The sequence below is a fragment of the Astatotilapia calliptera genome, chromosome 9, assembly GCF_964374335.1.
Source record: "Astatotilapia calliptera chromosome 9, fAstCal68.1, whole genome shotgun sequence".
Taxonomy (NCBI): Eukaryota; Metazoa; Chordata; class Actinopteri; order Cichliformes; family Cichlidae; genus Astatotilapia; species Astatotilapia calliptera.
The window spans coordinates 28,126,386-28,153,787 of record NC_137430.1 but is presented as its reverse complement, the minus strand read 5'-3'; the positions used below and the strand labels follow the sequence as shown (position 1 = coordinate 28,153,787).

General features: G+C 42.1%; 1 protein-coding gene across 4 annotated transcripts in view; it reads left to right on the top strand.

The window, feature by feature from the left end:
* The window catches only part of drosha (drosha ribonuclease III), a 138,145-nt gene extending 111,942 nt beyond the window's left edge, over nt 1-26,203 (top strand). For all 4 annotated transcript variants that reach the window (XM_026180199.2, XM_026180200.2, XM_080306189.1 and 1 more), the window contains 5 exons: nt 2,297-2,379; nt 3,907-4,010; nt 7,543-7,635; nt 8,625-8,671; nt 25,571-26,203. In XM_026180199.2, coding sequence (XP_026035984.1) covers nt 2,297-2,379; nt 3,907-4,010; nt 7,543-7,635; nt 8,625-8,671; nt 25,571-25,701 — 458 coding nt within the window. In that variant the 3' untranslated portion in view covers nt 25,702-26,203. The remainder of the gene's footprint in view (nt 1-2,296; nt 2,380-3,906; nt 4,011-7,542; nt 7,636-8,624; nt 8,672-25,570) is intronic.
* Nucleotides 26,204-27,402: the final 1,199 nt, after the last annotated feature.

The following is a 27,402-nucleotide window of genomic DNA, read 5'->3' as shown; positions in this document are numbered from 1 at the left end:
ACTAGGCAAATAAATCAGCCCATAGTAACTTATTGGAAACATGCCATTACTGTATGGGAAATATATGCTGGAGGCCATTAAGAAGCTGTCTCTCTGTGGTGCTCGATACTTTCCTCCCACTGCATTACGCTGACAGATTTATTTTTTCACATGTAAAATGTCATTTTCTACATATACATACTAAACTCGTATGATATAGTAGCACAAGTGCATATCATTAAACAGTAAGAGGATTGTTATTCTACCTGCAGCAACTTAAATTTGGTGGTGCGGCGCTGTTTTGGGGGACGGGACCTCCACAGACATCCATGGAAAACAGGAGCAGAGCATTCATGACAGTAGATGTGGTTCTTCAAATAGAGAACCTGGGGTGGAGGGTGAGTTGGGCATTGTGCTCCACAGTCCGATCATCCTATTGTCCCTCTGGACGATCGCTGATGACCGATAGCACCACCTGTGTGGGAGGCAGAGGAGGTTAACATGTACCCATTATCCACCCACTGTAATGTACAATGTGTGACCCAAACACAGGAAAAACTCCACAACACGCAGGGAAAAGAGTTTATTTCTCACTTCCAGCATGATGAGACACTTACATGTTGACATACTGTACGATAAATGATTTGGCTTTATTGTAAGTAATTAACATAAGTGGACGGATGTCAGTCCAAACAGATATATAACATCTGCACGGCTCTTTACTTCTTTACTTCAGACCTATAGTTCTCCTAACTCATCCAGTCTGTTTTCTGTGTTTTAAATAGTTCATTCCTGTCTTCTCCGCTTTGCGTCATGATCTCCACACACACAGCAGAATTTTCCACCCACAATAGCGCCCAGTGGGGGGCGGAGATAAGAAGATGAAATAAACAAAGGCCTCTTCAAGTGCACTAACATTAAGCTCTCGTTTAAAAATCAAGCCAGCAGTCAGAAATATACATGTCTGTCATACAAGTTATAAATGAAGATGCCAAATAAAACGACAGTGAGGCAGATTCACTGTATTTTTAATTAAATTGATCACTAAATTTGATTATGGTTGATACCCGATACAGCCCTACTCAAGGGGGGTTGCTGAGCGGCTTGCACAGACAGGCCTGAGGAGCTTAAATAAAACACTTTATAAGCTGACGTGAGCTGGTGTTCAGATCAGCTTATCTGCGAGGGTTTGGCCCTTAATAAATTCCAGTATTGATTGGGCTGTAACAGATTGTTCTGGCAGATCTCGAGTTTTTTTTCATTGCCTACCTATCACATATAAATGTCCCTCAACCCTCAAGCACCTAGGTGTACATCAAATCCGATAAATTAAGCTAGAGATAACATTCACTTGATTTCAATCCTGCAATTAAAGGAAGTTCATGGTGAACTATAGGAAGGTGTAAGCTGAACATGAGCGCAGGGATTTGCATGCAGAGGAGAATGGAAACGGAGAATTGGAGGAGACCTTTTGCGGTCCACATTGGGCCAACAGGGGGAGCAGGCAGGGACAGGAACTGTGATACAAAGGGAATAGAAAATGAGCCATTCCAGTTTGGTAGATTAAATGAGGAAAAAAAGACTAAAAAGCACTAATGTTTTTCAGGCCAGCGTTCAATAGACAGACCATAATGCATGAATCACAAAACAACACAGGGCTTCATATCATTTGCCTTTCAAATCATCCCTCAAAAGTTTGCAGCGGAGCAGAGTTGATGACACGGGAAGAGGACGCGGGGCAGCGCTGGAGATGAGTGCAGCTCTTCTGTATATGAACAGTTGTGCCCTGCAGCTACAGCGGGCCCTCACTGGCCTCCTGAAATATATTACCTATTATTTCTCTCTCATGTCCCACTGTCTTAGTCACAGGGATGAGTGAATGCAGTGGCATCTAATGGAAGGGGAAAACAAAGGGACAGCCATGAGATGAAGATGACACCCAGCACCTTCTGCTTACATTTCGGTTTTTTGGTTTTTTTTGTTCTCAGAGCAGTTAGGCCGCCAGTTATTTATTCAGCTTGACATACAATTTTATCTTATATATGACATGTTTCTCTGAACTCTGTGTGGCCCTTGTAGTTCCAATTTCCTGTGTGATAGAAAAGGACAGTCGGCTACAGAGCCATCTTTTCCAATTGTTAACATTAACATCACGTCCCTCGCCGAGGGAGGCCGCTGCTCGGGTCTCTCTTCTGGTCTTTGTTAATGTTTTATTTACTACAGAAGCAGAAATGGAGCTGATTGTTAAACAAAGCAAAGCACCCACCTCCTTTTTTTTCTCGTTTAAAAAGGCGTTCTGTCTCTTTTGTTTTCGCAGCTTTCATCGCAGCTCTCTACATTGATAAAGACCTGGAGTACGTGCACACATTCATGAACGTCTGCTTTTTCCCTCGACTGAAGGTGAGTCCCTATTGATAGCTGTTCACCGCTCGCACCTGATCAATGAGCTGCTGAGCCGAGCACCTAAGAGAGAGACGGGGAACGAGCGAACCGGGGGGAGATGATGAGGAGGGGAGCTAATGGCAGGGCCCTAATGGCACTAGCATCGACGTGAGGCCTGAAGTGGTGCTTGGCTTTTGAATGCCTCTCACAATGGCGGCTTGGGTGGCTATTTTAGTCATCTTTAATGGGAATCTCAACGGCGTTGGGATGCATGCATTGGCTTGTTAATGTTAGTCGTCTGTGTTTTTCTATTGATCCGAGAAGTGCTTGAAGTTGCTGACGGTATCCACTTCTGGAGTGTTGCGAGAGCTGAATAAGTAGGCTTCAGTCAAAACTTCAATGGCAAGATGCGCGTTAGGAAGGGACGGGCATTATATCCTTAAGTGCTCAAGTCTAAGTTTAGATAGAAGAGCTCTGTTTTTCCCTTTATTACCGCTGCTGCAGTGAAAAGACAAACTGAAACCGGGTGTCCGTACACACACGCGTGCTCGTGTACGAGTTTCCCACACAGCGCGGACCTCTCCTTGTGAAGCTGCTGCAGCGGTCTGATATGCCATGCTAATTGCTGTCTTGGTGTGCCTCTCCAGGGAGAATCCCCAGCTCTAGAGGAGCTGAGCTTTGCGTCATGGTCGCTGCAAGAGAGCACCTCATTTCCACTTCCAAGAGAAAAGTTGTGAAACAGCCAGCATGTCTCCTTACATAGCCCTCTGGAAACCACAGTGTTGCAAACTGTGCTGCTTCATCCAATTTAGATGGAAATAGAGAAGCAAAACCGGGAACATAAATCCTTTCCTTATGTTCGCAGTTTTTTTTCTTCTTCCCTCCATTATGCATGTTAAGGTGTTTGCATGAGAGTGAATGCATCACCGCACTCGAAATGTACAAGAGGTAGGCTATAAGCTGCAGCCAAATTTCTCAGCCTTCAGCGAAAGGAGTGTGGATGCCCCCCGGAGAGAGGAAAACCGGAAAGGAGGAAGAAGGGGAAGCAAAGCACGAAAGCAAGAACAGTAGAGATGGAGGGGCTGCGAGGGAGCTGCAAAGCGAGAGAGAAGCAGAAGCACTCTTTGTAGAAAATTAATAGGAGCAGACAGTTCTGGATTCAAAGTCTGCCTTTTTATGACAAGGCTGCTTCCCTGTTAATGGAAGGGCTTTTAGAAGTCCCCCTTGGATAAGAGAAATGTATCAGAGCTGCACACCTGGGAGACTCCCAGACGCTCTTTATTTCTGGCCGGGGATTGGCTTTTGTCTTAAGTAGCCTGTGATTTGTGCTCACCGCCAAGTCATAGATGGAGAGCCAGTCAGAGAGAGCGCAAATAAGTCCAAAAGGGGGTAAAAGCTTGGAGATGGCAGGAATGAAATAAAAGCATGAAGGAGTGAAGGAGAACGGTTGTAACTGCAGTTCATTTTCATTGTTTCTGATTCTTTGAAATGAGTGGGTGAAGAGAGATAGTTTGGTCTCAAGTGTGTGTTGTTTGTGTGTTGCAGGAGTTCATTCTGAACCAGGACTGGAACGACCCCAAGTCTCAGCTGCAGCAGTGTTGTTTGACCCTGAGAACAGAGGGCAAGGAGCCTGATATCCCACTCTACAAGTAAGGCCACCATATTACCGAGGCTTGCATAAATTTCTTTCGGCATTATCTAGAAGTACCAGTGTGTGATTAGAGGTTAGTCTTTTGTGCTTAGTTTATATTTAAATACAAACTAAACAGTTGTAATTTCTTGGCCCCATCAGGCAAGTTTCTTACCTGAAAGCCACACTCTTCATTGACATAAACCATACAACAGAGACAACTGTTCAACTCGAGGCTTCATCATAGTGGCAATTCAGTACGGAATCAATAAAGTTAAGAATTCTACTAATGTCAAGAATCAAACAGCTCCTAGAACTTCAAAAACTTTATCAAAAACTTCACATGGGCACAAAAACAAACAATAAAACTCTTGAGAAAACAAGCTAAAGCTAATTCAGATACCTAAAACATGGTTTTGAATTTCATATTGGCTATTTTGTAACTTTAGCTAATGAAGTAATTATCCAATAGTGATTTATTACCTAACCAACCCCTGGGAGTTAGCCCAACTAGCTACTCAACATGGTTTGCACATTTGTCTAACAAGTAAAAGTCCCTCAGTGTGATTCTGGGAGACACAAATCAAACAGTACCGAGCTACCTGCTGTGGAGGACTCCTTGTGAATAAGGGAGCAGCTAAAAATAGCTTTGAATTCATTCAACTTAACATCTGGTTAAGCTAGGTTGTTAGCATCCAGCCTGGTTCACAGGCAAGCTAACATTACCTACCAGGATACTGAAAAAAGGCAGCTACCTAACTTAGCAAAGTATAATATCAGCTAATTCAACCAAAGTGCTCATTAAATAGCCATTCATTGTAAAATGTCTTTATCAGCAAATGTTATAAAACACAACAGAGTCACACAGCTTGCTAACCGTAGCTTGCCTGCTAACGAATTTAATTGTTTGCAGACTACTGAGCGGATTCTGGGTGGCTAACTTGCCGAATTTACATTTATGTCTAAACATAGCTTTCTGCGGGACTAGCAGAAAGCAGTGCAGCAAGGGTACCCTTTCTCCCTTTTTTGTGCTTTTCTTTTGTAAATACTGTTTTGGTCATTGCTTCTTTATGCTTAGAATTGTAGGCACACATGGTCAAGGATTTTTATCTTCATCTTTAACTCCGCTCTAACTGATTAAACACTACTTCACGCTATTTAAGCTATTTGGTCATTCATTTTTTCAGAGCAGTTTCAAATCTTCTATGGCTTATATACAGTGATGAATCCTTTAACTTTTTATATAGCTGCATATTTCGATTAATGTAGTAGCCATTTATATTTTTGCAAGTTTTTTTTTTTTAAGCAGTCTTAAGATACATTCAAGTGCTGCCACTTAAACATTTTAAGCATAAAATACATATTGAATTTGAACATGACATCTTATTAGCAATGGTAAGAAATTCAATTTTTGAGATTAAAGATCTAATCTAAGTGTGTATACACATGGTTGCACTGTACACTTGATCAGTCTCTTTAGTGTGAGCCCAACTCTGCAGTCCAGAAGGGTCAGGCATCACGTGGGCTGCAGCACAAATTCAGGGAAATGAACTGGCACAAACATAATTTACAAGACTACTCGTCATCAGACTCTAAACATTTTGAACAACTGTGTAAAGGTCTTTGTTGTTGTGATGAGAAAAGAAAAGATAACTAAAACGATCTCTTATTTGACAAAAAAGCCAAGGAGCAAGTGTCATTTGACAGAAAGCTTTTGAGAGCTGCCACGATGCAGTGTTTGTGTCACCACTGGAAGCTGGCAAACACAGTTTTCTCAGAAAAAAAAAAAAGAGGGGGGGTCGTCTCGAGGCTCACGGGTGGTTGGAGACGGAGCGGTTCGGCGTACAATGAACTCCACAATTCAGCATCTAATCTGTCCCCTTTTCCTCCCCGTCTCTCTTCCCTTGTATTTATTTAATCGTCTTTCCAGTCCCCCGTGTTTATTATTCCGTCTATCTGCCCAGCGGATGGCGATTTGTTTTAATTTTTTTTTTGACACAGCACAGCTCTGACACCGCAATCAACACTTCCCTCCCCAAGTCCACTGCCCACAAGAACGTGAAGGAGAAACAAATAGAGCTCCTGGGTGACCTGAATTTCAAAAATTCACACAGCCCCACATGTACAGGAGACACAAGCTTACATAAAACCCAGCCTCTGATGAATGGAAGGCTTCCCCTCCATCCTTGAGCGTAATTACTTCTTTCTTTCCCCATGTTTGATGTATACACAGTAGCAGCCGGTAATATTGAGCATTCCTTTGACCACCTCGTGAGATGACCTGACCCCTGTTGGTCGATAAGCCAGACTCATACAACTTTCATAGCATTTCATAGAGCAGTTTTTCGGCGTCGAATCTGTCTTGCTGTCGGTCTTCGAAGTCTGCGGGATTTGTTTACAAGCGTCAAGGGTAGAGAAACACAGAGTGAGACTAGGGTGTGAGTTGGAAAGAAAGAGACTAAATTACCAAAAGAGGCAGGAAAGGACAGGGAAAAAAAGGAGAAGGAAAGGAGTTAATGTACCGAGCCCCCTGCTAAAGGTTCCCTGGTGAATGTGCCTGGCTGATGACAGATCGACACCTCAACCCCGCGCTCTATCACTTTCCTGTACATCTCGACACACCAGGGAGCGCACATATACACCCATCTCGCACTGTACAGAAAGTGGCCCCAGTCTGGAAGTAGCTTTTAGCATGAACGCAGCGCCAACGACTTCCCGACGGCCCCGTAGATTTCCCTTTTATTCCGTCTCCTTTTGTGTTATTTTAGCGCCGCGATAATTCCAAGTGACACGCTCTCCCCGTCGAGATTTGGCTAAAGCAGCGCACGCAGGAGTCTTATTTGCTCGGCACATGCTATGCGCTTCTTCATTTGTAAGCGAGAAAGGGGGCTGAATTATTGATAAAGTGTCATAAGTGACCACGTTGCATTAAAAATGGATTTGCTCTCCTGAAATAAGTAAATTGTCTGTGAATAATTTAGGTGACTCACAGCTTGGGTCTGAGATGTTTATGCTAATGTTAACATTTCAAACAACTGTCTTGTACACATGTCCCTGCAGAAATAAAACAAAGTCAACATCTGGCTCCTTCTTCTTCTTCTTCTTCTTTTTTAAATGAGGTACATCTGTAAATTACTTCAGTGATAGTCTCTTGTCATCGCTCCCTCTTTAGCGTTTTCATTGTTTACCCTTCTAGCGCGCCAAAGACTCGCAGGTCTCTCAAAGACTGTTGTCACTCTTTTATTTCAGTTCCTCTCTCAACGTGTCACTTATTCATTTATTTATTTATTTATTTCCCCACACTCCTCTTCAGATCTAGGTGTCAGAAGATGAGTGCGGGGACTTTGGGAGGCTTTAAAAATTGTTTATGTGTCCCTCAGATGGATTGTGCGTCTTCTCAAAGAGCGCTCTTTAGTCGAATTACATTTGTTCCAATTCAAAACTTTTTTTTTTTGTATTTCTCTGAAGGACGGTGTCCCCGAGTGTCCTTGTGCTTCTCTTTTTCTTATTATTCCTAAACTCTGCCCTCCTTCCTCTGTTGAATTTTGCAGGACCTTGCAGACGGTGGGGCCGTCGCACGCGCGCATTTACACCGTCGCCGTGTATTTCAAAGGAGAGCGAATCGGCTGTGGCAAAGGCCCAAGGTGAGTAAGATGGTACAATATAATAAGACACAAACAAGACAAGGCGTTCTCCTTCTCAATGCACCGCTAATGGGCTCCAGAATAATGGCTGCACTTTATTGATGGTGTTTATTATAGCAATTAAGCTCTGGCTGGCCTATTTTATTGCGAGAGACATTATGCAGCATGAAAGTTGAATCGATCCGTTATTGATCCGATGTAAATTCTGTTATGGAAATATCACTTTTTGCCGAGGAGAGCTTGACGAGGCGGCGCTGCTGCTGGGGCTGTGTTTAGGTCTACCTGAGCTATTGTGTTCACACATATCTATTTATTTTTATTATAACCCCCCCTTCAGTGTTGAGTTGCACACCTTTTGTGTGTGTTCGCATATTCATGCTTTTGTAAAGTAAAGAAAGTGAATCTCTGCGCCGAGGCCTTTTCAGGGTTGGAGGGGTTGACGATAAAGCTGCAGCTGAGCCTGCGAGAAATGAAACCTAAATCCATCAAACATCTTTCGCCCTCCCCCCCACACACACACATGTGAAAATCCCCTCCACGACCCCCTACTTGAAACCGCTCTCTCTTGCACTAAGCTGGCGATAAGTTTGTCCCTTCCACAGAATCTTTGGCAGCTTACTGTTTTTGTATTTACATGACTTAAGCTCCCAGCCACCTCCACTGCTGGGCTATGATCACACACCACATAATATATAAGGAGGGGATGGTGAATTGCAGGAGTAAACAGTGCCCAGCGTAGAGCCGCCGATAGGCTTACCTTTTGGAAATGTGTGCACCGTGTTACCTGAGATTGTTAGCGAAGAAGGGCTCCTTGGAAAACAAATATAATGCACTTTTGATAATCCTCTCAATATTGGTTGTGGGGTATTTTTCTCTTCTTCTTCTTTTTTGACAGGAATTCAAAAAAAAGGACATTTTAAATATGCTAAAGACCTTTTTCTCTCTCTTTCTCTGTCTCCTTTTCTTTAAAAAAAAAATTTCTAATCTAGCATCCAACAGGCAGAAATGGGAGCTGCGATGGATGCGCTCGAAAAATGTGAGTTGTTCGGCAACAAAGACCTCTCCTCGCCACACACACATAAACGTTTTCACACTTTAAGCCCTTCACATGCTTTGCCTCAGTGTTGAATATTAGCTTTGGCTGTACAGTATGCAAGATGGCTGGCAGAGAGCTGTGGCCTGACCAGCCGGTTGGCTGCAACATATAGGACATTAGGTTGTTTGAAGTGCTAGCCCAGAGCACAGGCATGGGGCCTAGCCAGAGATGGAGAAGCAATAAAACAAAGACGGGGGAAGCTAAGCATCCTCGACCACGTCGATCATCCCCGGGGGACAGCGGCAAGTTTGTTTCGAGAGCCACGCAAAGTTTGCATTTTTTTAAAAAATGTTGTTTTCAAGCGCTTTTTAGAGACCACGAGAGCGAGGCTGCACACTCTGCTCCGCTCTCTTATGCTCAGCGCTCCTCTTCAGATTTGAAGGAGTGCAGCTGACGCGTCCCCCTACGTGCTGCTTCACTCCTTGGCTGTTTTCCATCTTGTCATTGTCTTTTCATCAAACGCCACTTAAGGAAAATAGGTAATGTCTCATTCGCTGCTAAGTAAAAAATACAATTACACGGCTCTCAGAAACACATCCACGAGCCTCTTCCAACACCTCCAATTTGCTTCCTATACTCTGCATACGTACGTGGGCATAATAACCTCCATTAAACTGAGAGTGGAAAGAGTTTGGTTGTAATGTTTGGACCAGGTTCAGTTGCTATCTGTGTGACCACATTAATCAAATGTACAATTTGTTCTTTACTCAACTAATTAGCTGGAGGTGAACACAAATGGCTTTGTTGGAACAGGCCTGTGGAACTTGCAGAGGGCAGAAAGGTCAAACTTTGATTTCATTTGGCTTCTAAATGAGGCCTCCAGCCACTTGTGATTGATACTGTTTGCGCACCCATGCTTTAGCTTTTTATGAAACATTAGCATTAGTGTGTTATTATTTAAAGCCGCTCTCTCAGCCTCCCTCTCTCCCTCTGCTTTTGGCTCCCTTTTTCCCTCGCCTCCCTCCCTCCTTATCAGGGGGCGTAGTTCAGAGCACACAGTCTCTCTCCTGTGTCATCCTCCCTCCCTTAATTCCACCCGTTTCCTCTCCCCAGTGTACACCTCTGTCACCATGATTGATAGATGCTCATTCCTAGTAAATGAACATTTCCCCCCTCATAAATTGCTGTTTCATGTGACTAGATTAGCAATGCCTTTTAAAAGGTCAGGTAATTTAAAATCATCTCTCCAAGTCTTCCTTCCTTTGGCGCAAAAAAAAGCTTCCAGTTCTAGAGCTTTGTTTGACTTTGCGCCGTCACTTCATTTAAACTCACTAATTTACAAGTCAGCCGTCAGCTTGATGTACTCTCTGCTCACACCCGACCTGTCTGTTATGTTACTCTGAGCAGTTTTTAAGAACATTTACAGAACTCTGCAGAGATCTTGAGCCACCTCTCTTTATATTTTGTTTGCAAAATGGCATGGAATATTTGTGTTTTCCTGTTTGAGCATGATTTTACAGCATCATCAGTGTGTTTGGGATCTTTTTCATGCCGAAACACAAAGCTGTTGCCAATCAAATGCTTTCCATATGCTATTGAACGGTGGATCAAAATCTGATTGTTCTTTGTCGTGCTCATAATTTCATTAGTTTTGACAAAAGCCCAACACCACTGGCTGAAACGCAGGCCCAAACCAAGCGGTCCCCGACCCCCAGGCCACGGCCCGGTACCGGTCCGTGAGTCGTTTGGTACCAGGGCGCAAGAGTTGAGGCTCAGGTGTGAAATTTATGGTTTTCAGGGTTTTTATCGCTAACTCGGTTTCCCTGGGTCTTTTCCCGTGTTGTAGTTGCGTGTCTTATTTTGAAAGAAATATTTACGCGTTACCATAGTAACCAGAGAGCATTAAGGGGCGGAGAGGAGGATGTTACTCTCAATGTTGTTGGTGCATTTCAGGAGGGCGCTGCTAATAAAGTTATTAGTTATTAGACCATCACTCCATCAGACCTGTTTCCACTGATTTTCACTCCAGCTCTTGTGTAATTTGGCATACCTCAGTCTTTTCTCTCTGCTTCCTTTCCTTAAGAATGACTTTGTGACATTCTGATGTACATTCTGAATCGTTTCTCATTTCTTAAGGACATGACTTTCAGCTACTGCTCATCTGCAGTAGATGGGTTTTTTTATGCCTGCCGCTTCTTCTTTTGTCCTCCACTTGTCAAGTTTCTACAAATTTTTTGGGGGGACGCTCTGCACACGATGCTGCGATATGCCAAGTTTTTAGCTAATAGCTCTTCAGGAATCACCTTGTTGGTACAAAAATACTATTTTATGCCTGTCAAACTGTGTTATCTTTGGTATTTTTCAGAGATTCAGCTAAAGAAATGGGAACAAATTGTGTTTTTGTGACAGGCTGGTAGTAACAAAGTGCCTAAAGATAAAATTTAAAATGGGTTCTTTGCTAAGTTCGCTGTTATGCGTACACAAAAAACATTCCTGTGAAAGTGGTCAGGTACAAGGCCTGGACTGAAAATAAGTGAAAAAGCTGCCAATGTCTAAAGAAACCCTGAAGAACTGTTGCTCAAAGCAGAAGAAGCTCAGGCTCGAGACTTTTGCACAGCACTGTCGATAATAGCTGCGTTACAGGGAGGTATTCTTAATTAGTTGTAGTCGTTTAAGACACGAGTTGTGAGAACTAATGTTGATGAAATGGTTTTAAAAGACCATGAATAATGAAAATCCTTGCAGTTAAACCTGCCTGTAAAAACTTCAGTGAACTGTTGCCTGTTTTTAGTCCAATCGCTTCCATCTTTCACAGATAAGCCTCATTAATTAAAGGTCATATTTATTTCAAATGAAATACAGTGTGCTGATCATTCCTTATTATTCATAACTTAGTGTTCAGGCTTAAAGGAATCACTTTGGTATTGGAAATCATAGAGAAAATTCATTAATTCCATTGTTGAACATCTTTTTGTTAAGCTAAATATGCAAGGTCAGTCAGCAGGGTTCAAACACACTTTGAAGGATTTGTGTGTCTCCTGACCATGAGCTTGTATAATGAGACTGGAGCTCATCTGCTGCAGAACCGCCTGACGCATCAACTCCTATTGGAGCCGCATTGTCTCTCATGTGATTGTCAAGAGCCTCGCTTCATTTGTTCGCATAGCAAGACTAATCAAGGACATTAGCCCCGGTGTCATGTAATTCGTCATTGATTGTCTTATTGGCCCTCAGTGCAGTACTAGCTTACACCATTACTCCTCGTGTACAACAGTCCTACCTTGTGTTACTCTCGGATCGAAAACAACTCGACGCAACGTGTCAGGATTCATTTCCATGTTTTATTTAAAGCCTCCTCGAGTATCAGCAGCACTTTGAGCAGGATTGAACTTTTTGTTTCTGCTGCAGAGCTTTTCCTGCCTGACAGAATCCGCGGTTCCAGCGGTGTCAGAGAGGTGAGAGACATGGCTGTGTTCAGTCAGACAGCTCAGAGCTCATTAAAGAGACCGGGCCCCAATATTTGGTGTGTGTGCTGTCTGTAGCTGATCCGCTGGTGGCTCAGCTGATTCACATTTCATTATTTGATGGCCCGCGTTTTGACAGTCTCCTGCCTGTGTCTGTCAAGGTAGAATTAAATGTTAACCAAGGCCCAGACTGGAAGAAACATGAGTGCAAACAAATCGAGCTGAGAGCAGCCAGGTAGGCGAACGAAATCGACGTGAGGAAGGAGAGAAAGAAGGAGCCGGTGGTGCAGTGTTTCTGAGGCCCTGGGGCTCCATGCACCATGCACCGTTAGGTCTTAGGCGACATCAAATATACATGGAAACGGCTTAAGCATTTATCATTCATCCTTACAGATAGTACAGTGTCTGTTTAAAGTCTCCCATCTCTCTATGGCTCAGCCCCTCCCATTCGCTTTTTTTCCCAGCTTCCTCACAGCTGCTTGTTTCTCAAACAATACGGTATCTGTTAAATAAGAGTAGGAGCCTCAATCTGCCTAGTAGCTGGAAGGGGAGCTGCATTCTTTCTTTAGCTCTCTCTAAAACCCTTAATCTCTTGATAAAAGCACTGGATGGAAAGAGGCAAAGTAAAGTACAGTATGCAGGATCTCCATTCACTGGCTTGAATCTTTTGTTTGGCCTTTGGCACGATGGGAAAATCCCTTCATCAGCACCGCTATACAGGCACACTATTGGCTTGTTGACTGATGTTGTGCGTGTGAGCTGTAGGTGATGGACTCGGTCTATTGTGCCTGAGCTGAATGGTGATAGACCAGTGTATGTTCTTGAGCTCTTAGACGGGAGCTGATCTCTCATCACAGATTCTACCTCCAGCTGTTTATATTTAAAAAAGGAAGCCAGTGCAGAAGTGCTTTAAAGCTGCATTTTTCTCTAATGACCAGCAGAGGGTGACTCCTTTAGGTAAGTCCAGTTCTGTGGAAATCTATGGAGAAACTGCCTCGACACCCTTAGTCTGTGGTGTCAGTAAACATGGTCTCAGTCAGTAGTTCTCTGTCTTATTGAATCATAGGGCGTCAGCGCATTTGAGTTTCAATTTTCTCAATTTTGATATTCGGCCAGTGAAATCACATTTTACTAGAAAGGAAGGAACACAGTCTGGATTAATTTCCCAAAAGGAAGCTCGGTTGACTTCTTTCTGCAGCATTTCCCTTAGAAATCCTGGGTAGATAAGTGCTGTTGCAAACAGGCATCCGTCCATCATTCCATGACAGGGTCCTCCAGACATCCTTCTACCCAGCAACACACTCCATTTCCTCCTGAGGGATTCCAGGATGTTCCGGGGGTAGACAAGATATATTATCTCCCGATCAGGTTCTGGGGCTACCCCGAGGGTGTCCTTATACACCGGGGATCCTCCGAAAGGAGGCGCCCAGTTGACTTCCTAATCAGATGCCACCTTGAGCAACAGCTCTACTCCACCATCCTCACCTGTTCTCTAAGGATGAGCCCAGCTTCTTGAGAGCAAACTCATTTGCCAGCTTATATTCATGACCTTTCTCTTGCAGTCATTCTCCTATGGTCAAGAGATCTGGTTGAAGTTGGAATATAGATATATGGCTAATATGAAAGCTCCACCTTTTGGCCAGCTCTTTTTACCATGAGCAGTTCACTGTTTTACCTTCCCATCACTCATTAAAAGATCCCAAGATCCTTAAACTATCTCACATGGGGAATCCTATCTCCACCAGTCCGGAGGAGGCACCGAGAGTCGCAGGTGCTGACTGTTATCTTGACTGGTTTGCACTCTGCTGCAAACCAGTGCAGGCTGAAGGTCGATGAATCCAACAGAACTACATCAGATGCTTTCTGAGGCAGCCCGTTCTCACTCCCCAAGGCATAATATAATGACGATTTGTCAAGTCCCGCAGCATTCCTGAGGAACGCTGGGTTCTTATAACTATGCACCGGGTTATGGATTAAATCCAGTAGAATGACGGTGCCATTATAATGCACGTTCCAGCCATGTATTCCAGCCCTAACCCTAACCTTATTGCTAACCTTAACCAGCATTTTAATGATGTTAGATAGTGTTTTCCAATGCAATTTAAGTAAAACGAAAGTACACGTGTAGATTCATTCCAAACGGTTTTCATTTTTCCTCATTTTTCTGATCTCGTATCTAGTGATGTGTTGGGTTCAATGCAATGAACATTAATGGAATCATAATTTTTGTGTAAGTATATTGGGTGTCTAATGGTGTTCAACTGTAAAAGTTAAAGCCAAGGATAACGGTACAGGTGATGGGCTCAGTCGGCTCTGTCAATTGTGAAGTCATCTCACAGCCTTAAACTTTGGCTGAATAGTGAATGCTGAAGTGAAAGGACAAAAGAGGGAGCTGATCTCTCATCACAGATTCCACATCCAGCTGCTCGTCTCAGCACTGCTGCTGGTGGGCACAACAGAGCGCGTTGTTGTGCAGGCCCCCCAACTGCCAGTTCTGCACCTGAATCTCAAGACTGCAAACCTCCATCCTTGAGAGAAATTACTATGTTGTCAATTAACAAAAAAGCTGTGCGGAGCGAATGTAATAACACTTTAACCAAAGCTGATCAGCATGCAAAGAGCACCGTTTCTCAAAGGTGCTTTTCTTCAGAACGCCGGACGGCTGAGAATTCACAATATGCTTTTGTGATGCCCAACACAGGCCGAAATGAAAAGGCTTGTGTATCCTTAGCAACCATATTCTTTGACGATTGCTCTTGTGCTGCATGTTAAACAATGTAAATGGCCAAATTTTTATTTATTTTTTTCCTCTCGAGTGGGTTATTCTCAAGTCATCTCCTAGGGAAAAATGCCGCTGATTTCCATATTTTAACTGCAATATGTAGTTTTCTCTCCGAGGCTCACCAAGTGTTGCTTACTCACCGAAAGCATATTGAAATAGACTGTGTGTTTCTGTGTGTTCATGCATGTGTGTGTTTCTTTCAGCATGCTTTTTTTTTTTTTGCTCAGTGTTCTTTCTTCAGGATTTTTTTCCTTCTCTTTTTTTAATAGGATATTGCTGTTATCACACGCTTTCCTCTCTGTTGCCATAATGACAAATTATAGTGTTGCAAGGGGAAGAATACATTATCCTTTTCCATTCACAAGCCGGACACATATTATATGGAAATTGCAGGGGGGGGTTGGCAGTGGCTCATCTGCCATAGTAGGTTCTTGAATTTTGATTACAAGAACTGGTTGAGGACGACCAAAGCACTGCATGGCCTTTACTCGCTCATGGCTAATTCCTCCTGGCAATCAGTTATAGAATTTGATGTTCTGAAGCCCTGGCTAAGGTCAATTATGCTTTATTCCATAAACTGACAGGAAAAAAGAAAACTACTTCACAGCTCTCTAGAGAGCTCAAGGTGACATCTTTAAAATATTTCATATGCCTAAACAACTCTCCAAAGAATTTAAATTAAATTGAAAGGCAACCTAAGCCTCACATGTAGGAGGCTGGAAATCCTTTCAAAACATCTGAATGCACAACACCTTTTCTCTTCTCTTTTTTCAACATTAGAGGGGACATTCTTCAACGTGAAACCCTTTCATGGTTTTCGAATTACTGCTTATCAGCGCCAAAGTAGAGGTTAAAAGCAACACAGATGGTTAATGTGTCCCAGCAACATGTGAGAAACATTTTCACTTGTGCTCCTGTGGTTTATCTTTGCAGCCGTGGTCATGGGTCTGCAGCAGTAGGACGGCAGCTCTTTGCAGAAAACACAAATCCACAGCAGATAGTCGAGTAGTTGTCTAAAACCCTAAGGCGCCATGTTATCAGCTGTGAGTTCACTGTCTGGACAATAGAAATAATTAAATTTTCACATTTATTGGGGGATAATGTACATTATCTACTCATGATACAGCTCCTAAGTATTTAAGACACTGCCGTATTTTCTGTTGTTTGGCTCTGTACTGAAGCACACTGGATTTTTAAATAACATGGTCTGAGGTAAGACAAGAATCCTACAGATGCTTAGAAAGCCTTCAAAGATATTACATCGCTGAATTGCTTAAGTTAAAAAAGCACGAGCCAATCAATGAATACCTCTTCCATCTTTATTACGCAAATCCTAACAGCAGAATCAAAACGCTCATTTTGTTTTGTGGTCGGGACCTTCAGAGCAAATGCAGTCTCTGCTAGCAAGCATGCAAATTCAATGAAAATTAGCTATTAAATCCAGATTTTGCATCAGTGGCAGAAACCAATACCTATTAAAATGTAAAAGGTATGTTGTTTGCATGCAGCTCTAGCAAAGTAAACCTTATCAGCAAGCTTGTACCATTTGGGACGTGTTGTTTTAATGTTTAACAAGAGCCTGACGCAAGGCGATGAGACCTATCAAACTATCAAATAAACCATCAAGAAATTGATGTGTTTCTGCTTCCATGTTTGTTATTCTAAAGCTGGTCTTGAGATTTCATACTATCATAATTTTAAAAGGTCTTTTGCATTATCTTAAGCAGTAGGAACCATGTAAAAGGGCTGAATTGTAGCTTGATGTTGATGATTCTTGTGTCCATCTTGGGCAAACAGGCTAGGAGAATATTATTTTATATGAAGTTCTTGTTTTTTGAAGACCCAGCAGTGAGAATTTGAAAAACTGTCGTTTTGTTAATGGTGTGTTTAGACCTGCAGCATAGTAAAGTTTTCTATTCAAAGGCACAAATCGACTTGGGGCAAAAGGAGCCGAATATGCATCAGTGCAAGTTCAATATATTTCACCTTTAGTGTTGTGATAGCATATCAGATGAGATTCTCCTGTAGATTGTGGATTTTACTGAGACCACCCACTATCTGCAAGCTTATTGTCGCCCTTTAAAGGAAGCTGAAGGTGTATATTCAACTTTGAGAAAAACAAAATAGAGGACTTGAAGAAAAGTAAGGGAAACTGTAAGATTTCCTTAGAAGTTCTGGAAATATCCTCCCGTGAACCAATTCCAAGTATTGATTGTACTTTGGAAGGAAGTAATTCTTCCATTGGCTGTTAGGGGCTAATAATAGCGGATTTCAAAATGGTCCAGAAACCCATGAGATGAAACTTCACTTCACATTTGTTCTGATGCGCCATAAGACTACTCAGACATCAAGAAAGACCTTAAGAACTACAGTAGATTTTCACCAGATACCTGCAGTTCTTTCCAGTGTCATATTTATAGCTAAAAGTGTTTCTATATTAACTCGTATTTCCAACATGCAGGCTGATGAATAAAAGAATAATCTAAACCTTTTACTGTATCTCCTTTAACCTTCAGCTCAAGTTTATCATGACTTAAATGTGTCTCAGCGTAAATACCAAGTCCTATTCACGAGTTCTGAAAAGACTATAGAAAGCATTTAGAAATGATGTTGTGCAATGTGGTCTCTGGAAATGGAAAGAGTGAAATGCATTAAATTAATGGGTTTTTGCTTCCCTTTTTTCCCCTTAAACATATTTCATCTTCAAATTCTTCATCTCCTCATTGCATTAGTAATCCAATGCTTCTATCAACAATTCAGGTTTTACATTGGAGAGGCTGTTAGTTATTAAACAGGCTATTCAGTTTGGCCTTAAAATGAACCTGTGACCTCTTTCTGTTCTGTTTGTTCAGAGGCTATTTTACTTGGCGCAGTGGTTGTCCTAACAGTTGGCATAATCTGGCCTAGATGACCTGGTAGACCAGGTATGATTAAACTCAACACACTAGCAAAAAAGAGGTTCATTAAAACTTCATACACCTGGGCCTTGAAATGTAGAAAGTCTTTCACTTGTAGATTGAAAAATGGAAAAAGAAAGTACGGTCTTACATGAAAGGAAAACCATAACCCTTGACTCTTACATTGAGCGGATCTAGTTGCTGTGGAAGGTCGTGGTTTGGGTCCACTTGTCCCCTTTAGAGACAAGATCAATACAGCTCAATACTAAGTTATCCTGAGTGCTCTCCAGATGACAAAGCACGTATATCCTGGGATGGGATGCCTTTTATTCATGAGGTACTGGCAGAAAAAAATAAATAGAAGTTGGACACAGCTTCCATAATATCTCCCACTGCTTATAGACTCTGCATTCTGAAACAGCGTGTTGTTTTGGGGTTTGGGAGCTAGCTTGTTCATTCATTACAGGTAAGTTCTCGCTTCTGGCCAACATATTTTTGGGGGGGTTTGGAGCCAGCAAAATGGTTTTAGCTGCCAAAACCCTTAATTAAAGCTTAAAAATGCAGAGCCTGAGGTTACTGGTTACTGGTAATTATGTTCATTTATTCTGCCTGTTAGACTAACTTGGTTTTGTAGCCAGTCTGACTGCTTTGTTTTTGTTACTTCATGTTGGCTTCAGTCCTAGAGATTGGTGGTTGGGAATAAAGGTTCACTGAATGGTTCGAGGATTGTGAAAGTGATCTAAATCAAATGCTGCGACCTTCATAAGTCACACATCCATTCTGTCCAGTTTAACACTTATGGGTGAGTTTGGACTGTTGTTTCTTTTCATCCCGAGGCATAATATACCTAGTTATGACAGATTCTACCAAAGTCTTCCTGTTATGCACAAGGTGTCCTCTGGCATCAAGTGGTAATGGCTCCATTTCCAAGACCTGCAAATTCCACATTAGGAGATTGGAGGGATGGTGCTAAGCTGTGATTGGTGACAAGCCCAAACCTAGCCTAGCTTCAAGATTTGTAAAATCAGTGCTACATTAAAGGAAAAAAAACTCTCTGCAGTTTGTCATCCATTTGTATGAATCCAAATTTATGAAAAATGATAACCTGATACTTGCAAAGTTCGCAGAATTGTACAAAACACACAGAGGACCTTATTTTAATGTCCTGTAAGTACAGGCCATTGTGGCTCCTCTGTTTTCCCTCACAGGCTATCTTTAAAACGTTTGAGGGAAAAGGTATTGGAAGCCCAATTTGCCTGAGTTTGCATGGTCATGATCAGTGACTGGAAAAACTGCACAGTCAAATGTGTGTCTCAGCGAGTAGACACAAACCACCGGGCAGCTGTCATGCATGCTGTTTTAAATTGAAGTTTGCAGTGGGCAGGCACAGTAATGTAAACACTTAATGGGAAATTACCTGAGCAGTGAATATTAAAATTACAAACGGTGCTGCTTGGCATGAAAACTGAGGAAAGTTGCTTCTTTCAAGACGACACTGGTGCACCAAATAAGGTGTTTTCAATATTTTTAAACGAGTCACTGCTCTGTTATGTGCTTAAATCATTTTAACTGAAGGGAAAATGTATTAACAATAAGTAAAATAATCTCTCCTAAGTATGCCAATATGATCTCATTCCAGTTTGTCCAATGTGAGTTTTTGTTAGTACTCTGAGAAGAAGTTAATTACCTTTCTTGAGCAGACAAAATAAACTGTCAGCTGCCACTTTCTGAAATTGTAACAGGCATTTTTTGTCACCTTTGAAAAATCTACTCAAATGTCTGAAACATGAAGAGAAAAAGCTCACGTAAGTAGCTTTAAAAAAAGAATGCATCACTTTTGTTCATTAGCAGTTAACATTTTGATGCTAGCCTCACTAGCTTGACATTGGCCTCTCTTCTTTTAAATTACTTTATTCTCATCTTGATTCTTTGATTCTTATTTTGAATTGTTCCTACAGCTCTTGTGAAATTCCAACCAACACGAAGACATGTTTTTGATTCTTTTTTTTTTTAAAGTAACTGATGTTTCAGTTGTTTTTCCCACAACTTTTTCATCTTTCACAACCATCCAAAGCTCCAAGATTGCAAATCCGAAGGAATTTTAATCGATTTTGACTGTCTTTCGTGTCATTTTCAGCACTGGGTGGAAAAAAAATGAACTGGGTATCTGAGGCATGCAAAACTAGTTGCTTCTACTTGTGTGATTTCTGTAACATTATTTATACAGTTATCTTCGTAGTACTTACACAACCTTTGCTACAAAGTTCCTATCCACCATTGCCTGCTGTATTCTTGGGTTGTGTGTAGGGATGGGTATTGATAAGATTTTAACGATTCCGATTCCATTTTCGATTCTGTTTAACGATTCGATTCTTTATCGATTCTCTTATCGATTCTTTTTTTTTTTTAAAAAGGAGAACACTAAGGTCGATTAGCTCAGAGCTTTGTTTTATATCTTCTCTTTGAACAAGATAGAAATTTAGGAGTAACATGGCCTTACAAACCCAACAGTGAGATCTTGAGAGATCCAGCCTACGGCTCTTCAATGGGGTGTCACAGAGTCCCCAGGAAAAAAAATTGTAAATGTAAAATAATAAAATAAATATTCTTGTGAGACATATCACATATTGACGGGGTCGGGTTATGTTAAAAAGTATAAATTGTTATACTTTGTTCATTGGTTCAAAGGTACCCCACACTTCTTTTTTTGTTTGCTTGTTTGTTCTGGTGTATTTTTCATTTGAACTGTTACTCTGCCAGAGTACTCATATTTACAAGATGGCATTGAACGCCCCATTGGTGTATCAGGAAAACTATTTTGTACATATGTTCCTTGAAGGGGATTGAAGTCGTTCTTTTTTCCACCGCAGCGAAGGGCTAGGAGTAGGAGAGGAGCTGCTGTATGTTTTTGTTATCGAATCGATCTGATTGTGAAATAAAGCATATGCAGTGAGAAAGCAACTCCAGGAGTCATCCCTGCCTTAAAGCTGCAACATTCTTCTGTAGCAATAACAAAGTATAACATAAATTGTTCTGTGGCAATTACACAAGAATATCCAGTAATGTCCCTGCCTACAATTAAACACATTCACTTACCAAAAATCGGGGGCATCTGCTGTGGCAAATGGGTGCAAGCCTTTGACCACAAACTTAGACACTGCTGGGTGACATTAGTCTATCCTGGCCTGAAAGGAGACGCTACCGGTAGAGAGAACTGCCAGCGAGCACCAGCCAGACTCTGTCTGTCTCATCATGGTCACCTAAATGCACAGTAATGGCAGGTCTTGTAATAAGGCAGATTGCGCTAACATAATATGCACTGTTAGTTGATTATTTACCTGCCGCATTAACGGGAGAGGACGTGCAAACGTTAGCGCTGCTGCTGGGTTGAGAGTCACGAGTCCGGAGCGGAATTAAAAACGCGTGTCATCGCGTGTTTTGTGAGCAAATGGTTTTGCATATTCGTAGTGTTTCCTCCCTTAAATGAAATATCTACTTTGCAAGTTGCCCTGTTGTCATCGGTTCTCATAAAGTATAATCAAACTTTTGAGCGTTTGAGCCGCTTAGGCGCCGTGTTTCCTGCCAGGTAAATGACGCTCCGCAACGTGGTGACGTCATTCGGGGCGACTGGAATCGATAAGGGAATCGTTTGCAAAAATGGCAAACGATTCCAAGGAATTGAAACAGTGGGAACCGGTTCTCAACAAGAACCGGTTTTCGATACCCATCCCTAGTTGTGTGATCTGCAAAACAAGCCCAAATCTTCACCCCTCCACCACCGTGCTTTACAGTTGGTATTACGTGTTTGTGCTGACATGTTGTGTTTGGGTTTCTCCAAAGTACAGCCAAATACCTCAACTTTGGTCTCATCTGTCCAAAGATTGTTGCAGAAGTCTTGTGGTTTGTTCATGCTGCCATGTTCTCTTTAGACAGAAGGTCCATTCCTTGAAATGCTCTATGACAGCGGTCCCCAACCTTTTTTGCACCACGGACCGGTTGTGTCCGACAATAAGATAAGATAAGATAACCTTTATTAGTCCCACACGTGGGAAATTTGTTTTGTCACAGCAGGAAGTGGACAGTGCAAAAGTTATGAGGCAAAAATTAGAATACAATAAGAATAAATACAGTACACAGCTGTACAGAATAGAATAAAATAAAATACTATATACAGTAGAATAAAATAAAATAAATATACAATAAGATAAAAATAGAATACAAATACTATATACAACTGAGTAAAAATACAACGATGACAGAAAGGATTATTGCACTTAGTATTATTGCATATGTATGGATGTGTGTGCTTGATCAGTTAAAGTCTTTATTATGGAGTCTGACAGCAGTGGGGAGGAAAGACCTGCGAAATCTCTCCGTCCCACACCGTGGGTGCCGCAGTCTCCCACTGATATCCCAATATTTTCACGGCCTGGCCTTTAAGGTGTCGCGGATAAATACACCAAAATAAAACCAGTACCAAAAAAGAAGATTTATTCATAAAACATGTGAAAAGACCCAGGGAAACAGAGTTAACGATAAAAATAATAAAAAAAAATAACAATAAAAACTGCTAAAACCCCTGAAAACCATAAATTTCACACCCGAGGCGCAACTCTCGCGGCCCAGTACCAAAGGACTCCAGTCCGTGGCCTGGGGGTTGGGGACCGCTGTTCTATGAGGCCTTTACTGCAGCCACCTTGAGTTGCTTCATTGAGTTGTACTGGCAGCTCTTTGGACCTCATATTGAGAGTTCATTGAAGTTCATCACTTAGAATTAACTCCAGATCTCTAATCTACTTTGTTTGTCATGAAATAACAAGGGAACAGGCCTCACCTGGCCACAAAAGTGCTTCTCAGTTACCGTATTTTTGCAACTATAAGGCGCACATAAAAGCCTTAGATTTTCTTTAAAAAGTGCAGCGCGCCCTATAGTGCAGTGCGCCCTGTGTGTTGTAAGGAGGACGTAGTAGAGAACACCATGAGAACGCTAAAGGGTGAAGTGTGGGCGTTGATCGTATATACCGGACAATCGCACATACCTGTATAAAAGGTCAGGTATGTGCGATTATGTGGAACATCGTTGTTTTAACAACCCTGAAAATGGCAAAGAGACACGCTTATGAAGCACAGTTTAAACTGAAGGCCATCAGCTACGCGGAGGAACATGGAAATCGAGCAGCCGATTTCCTCCACTTGCGATGAGCTGGAAAACAAGCTCCGACAGGTCAAGAAGACGCAGCTGAGTTTCCGCGGACATAAGGCGAGGTGGCCCGAGTTGGAGGAAAGACTCGAGCGGTGGATCATCGAGCAAAGAACGAGCGGGAGAAGCGTTTCGACGGTCACCATTCGACTAAAAGCAGTTTCGCTAGCAGAAGAAATGAAAATTGAACATTTCCGAGGAGGTCCGTCTTGGTGCTTTCGTTTTATGAAACGGTGCCATTTTTCCATCCGGACCAGGACTACGGTAGCGCAGCAACTTCCAGCGGATTATACCGGTAATGAAAAGCTGGCCATCTTCCGCTCCTACTGCAGCAAACACATCGGCGACAAAAACATCCAGCCCAGCCACATCACAAACATGGACGAGGTCCCGCTCACTTTTGACATCCCGGTGAGTCACACTGTGGAGAAGAAGGGGACCAGCACGCTAGCGATACGCACAACGGGGCACGAAAAGTCTTCTTTTACTGTTGTGCTTGGCTGCCATGCTAATGGACAGAAACTGCCGCCTATGGTGATTTTTAAGAGAAAGACTTTGCCTAAAGAGAAGTTTCCAGCAGGAATCATCATTAAGGCAAATGAAAAGGGCTGGATGGATGAGGAAATGATGAAAGACTGGCTGAGGGAGGTGTATGTAAGGAGACCAGGTGGTTTTTTCCAAGCATCACCATCGCTGTTGATCTGTGACTCTATGCGTGCCCATCTCACAGCCAATGTGAAAAAGCTAGTGAAACAAATGAACTGTGAGCTTGCTGTCATTCCGGGAGGCCTGACAAAGGAACTCCAGCCGCTGGACATCGGTGTGAACCGCCCGTTCAAAGTAAGGCTGCGAGCGGCGTGGGAGCGATGGATGACCGATGGAGACCACAGTTTCACTAAGAGTGGAAGGCAGCGCCGGGCGATTTACGCCACAATTTGCCAATGGATTGTAGATGCTTGGGCTAACATGTCTGCTGGCACTGTTGTTCGAGCTTTCGCAAAAGCCGGCATCATTTCCGAGGAGCCGCACGGCACGGAAAGTGACTCTGACAGTGAAGAAAGTGAACCTGGCATGTTTGATGGAGATTTAGCGCAGCTGTTCAATTCAGACACAGAGGATGAGGACTTCGATGGGTTTGATTGATGACAATTACCGGTAATAAAAATGTGAGTACCAAACTCAGTTTTGCTCCCGCTTTATTTTTAAACACGCATACTTGTATGCGCCCTATAATCAGGTGCGCCTTATGTGTGTGTTAAATACAGTAATGGCACACATAACTGAGACTGCGCCTTTTAGTACGGTGAGTCTTATGGTCGTGAAAATACGGTACTTTAGAGCCTTGAGCCCTTGAGTTAAAGCTGAGAGTCTGCGCTTGAATGACAGCTCAATTGTTTCCTTTATAATCCACTGTGGTGGTGCATAAAGGCAAAAAAGAAAAAAAGCGTCTTTGTCTAAAAACTTCCGAGCCTGAATCTAAGTTGAACCTCTTGCAAATGATATTTTTAATCTCAAAGGTGTTTCTTTCCCTTAAAGGTTAAAAAGTTTAAATTAAAAAAAGGTGTAAACACTTAGTCATTGCAAAATTGATGCAGCAGAATACTTAATAAAATATTCCTTTGTGTATCCGTCACTCGGGCCAGATATATCCGTAATCCCGTATTTGCTGCCGTTAGCCTTTTAAGCACATTCTCCCGAGTACGCCGCCCCCACATTTCACAGCTCTTAATGAAAATATGTGACACAGAAATGTGGAAATCTTGAAACAGAAACCAATTTGTGTCTTGGTGGAGACTTTCACAGAAAGCGGTTCAGAGTGTGTCTCTGATTGACACGAGTCCTGAGCACTTCAGTTGTTGTGGTTCCCACTTCCTGAGCCTGGGCTCCCTGTGTGTTTCACCACATTTGGAGACGACTCGAGCCAAGTTGGCAGCGAGCAGAAAACTCAAATCGAGGCCTCAGAACTTCTCTTTAGAAACTAATGGCTGATGTAGCCAAAGCTGCAGTTTGCTGGTTGAACGCCAAATAGTAGCAGCTTTAAAAGAGGTTTCTAAACGAGCAGTTTAATATGAAAGTTTCAAATAGACACAATTTCAAAACGTTAACAGTTTCTTTTGTCTGCTGCTTATATACCTTTAAGCTTGTATCTGTTTTTGTTTGATATTTTTCTTCCTGCTGTCACACTATGCCATCTTATTACAGATCTCATTTTCGAAATGTTCGCTTGTAATTATGTTATCAGATCTCACAGTCATTGTGCTGAAACCAAACAAGGCCTGTCTAATTCCTTGTTACTTCATCATTATTAATGAAATAACAACATGAGGGCAATTTAATTTCAATACAGCCTGCAACATTTTCGCTCATTTGACCTAAGTGACAGCATGACACATGCTATGAAAACCATAGTCAGTGCAATTTGGGAACTAAATTGCTGTCCTCACCCAGTTGGAAACTGACCTTGTCTCCTCACACCTCTGCTTCTGTGTTTCTCTCTCTTTATCTGTTCTCCTTGGTCGACTCCTGTGTTTCCCGCTCTGCCTCTCCCTGTACCAGATAACTTCCCACAGATGGCTCATCAGAAGCGCTTCATCGAGCGGAAATACAGGCAGGAGCTGAAGGAGATGAGACGAGAGCGGGAGCGGCAGGAGAAGGAAACCGAAGACTCGGAAGAGTACAGGAAGTGACAGCGCCTTCTTTGGGACAGCCAATCAGGACCCGGGTCCACATTAGGGAGCCTTCTCTGCAGATGTTGCAGCTGTTCAGGCAAGAGCTAGCAAAACGGAGGTGCCACTAGTTGATCATGAAGATGTAGTAAGGAAGATAGATGGGTTTTAGGTAGGGATCAACTGGGTCAAAGTGACCGTTAGCACAAATATTTGGGGGGAAACTAGCTTTGTGGCCAGTATTTTCAAAGTAAAAGTAGGGCAAAGGGAATTAGAAATGAAGCCTCATGCGTTCATGTTTTATGCTGTTTATCACTCCGGCTCTGTCGAAGGTGGCTTTATGTTGTCTTATGTGTGTGTGTTAAATATAGAGTGGAACCTTTTTAAAAACAAAGCCACAGCAGGACCTCACCGTGTTACTGGCACATGGCAAAAAAACCCATTTTTTAAAATGGAGTAAGAACTGTTAAATAAACCATCAGAGCATCTATTGTAAATAAAGTTTCTGATTCTGGTCCAAAAAGTGAGATTTTCTTATTTATTTTTTTTGTATTAATCGTAATCCCTCCTACTCTGATCTCTAAACCTCTAAAACAGGATGAGTCCGTTATACTCCCTCACTACAGTGTCACCATCTGTCTCACATCTGCCACTCATCCTCTAATAATCAAAATGTGATTTCCCCCCCCCCCCCCCCCCCCCCCCCTCCTCTACTCTCTTTTTAACCTCTCTCTAAATCCGATTGGCTGTCTAACAGATCTTAATTATAGATTGTCTAATTAACAATTTCCTCAGCTCAGTAGCCTCTGGATCCAGCTATTTAGCAAAAGCCGTCATATTAATAACTATCTGACGTCTAGAATCGGGTCTTTTATACTGAGATTTATTGTAGATAATAAATACGTACCTGTGAGGATGGTAGCTGTCTAGCTTACTAGCCTGTGGCTGCTGTCACATTTCAGATAAAAGTTACATTTTTCTTCATAACTAGAGGGAAGAAAGTGAAAGTGGTCCACTAGAGCTGCCACACAGCTGTCTGTCAAACAATGTTATTCTGAAAGAGAAAACCTCACAGCAGCTGATTTTAGAGAGATTTGAATGTTTTATGTAAATAGTAAGAACTTCTGCCAATAATTTATCTTACTGAGCATTTTTGGCTCATGGAAAACACAACTAAAAATTAATCATTTTCTCATTCTTAAAGGTTAAGGCTGTTCTGAATTTGTTCATATGCACAATTTGTGAATGAGGCCGGTTGTCATGGCTACACATTAACGACCAACAACTACAAATCTATTTTAAGTCAGACCGGGAGCACCGTACTTCACAACTCAAAGGCAACTGAGGTTTTATTGATAAAAGGAACAAATAGGTGCAAATAATACAAATGATATTTTTATTGTTTATTAAAACTCTCCAATACGCTTTTTCTTTCTGACCCTTGTTCTGCTGTAACAGGTGAATTTCCCCAGTGTGGGATTAATAACGTCTGCTGTATCTAAGACACAAGGCAAATAAGTTTTAAATGACAGAAATCAAATTACTGTAATAGCGTCGAGTAACGTAATTTTAAAAATGTTTATCGTGTATACTTTAAAATGTGTTTAGATGTCAGGTGTCTTCGGTGTTGATGATGATTGCACAGTACATATTATACATCACTCTGCTGCCTACAGCCACATTAAAGTGAATGTTAATTTTTTACACCTCAATGGTAAAAGG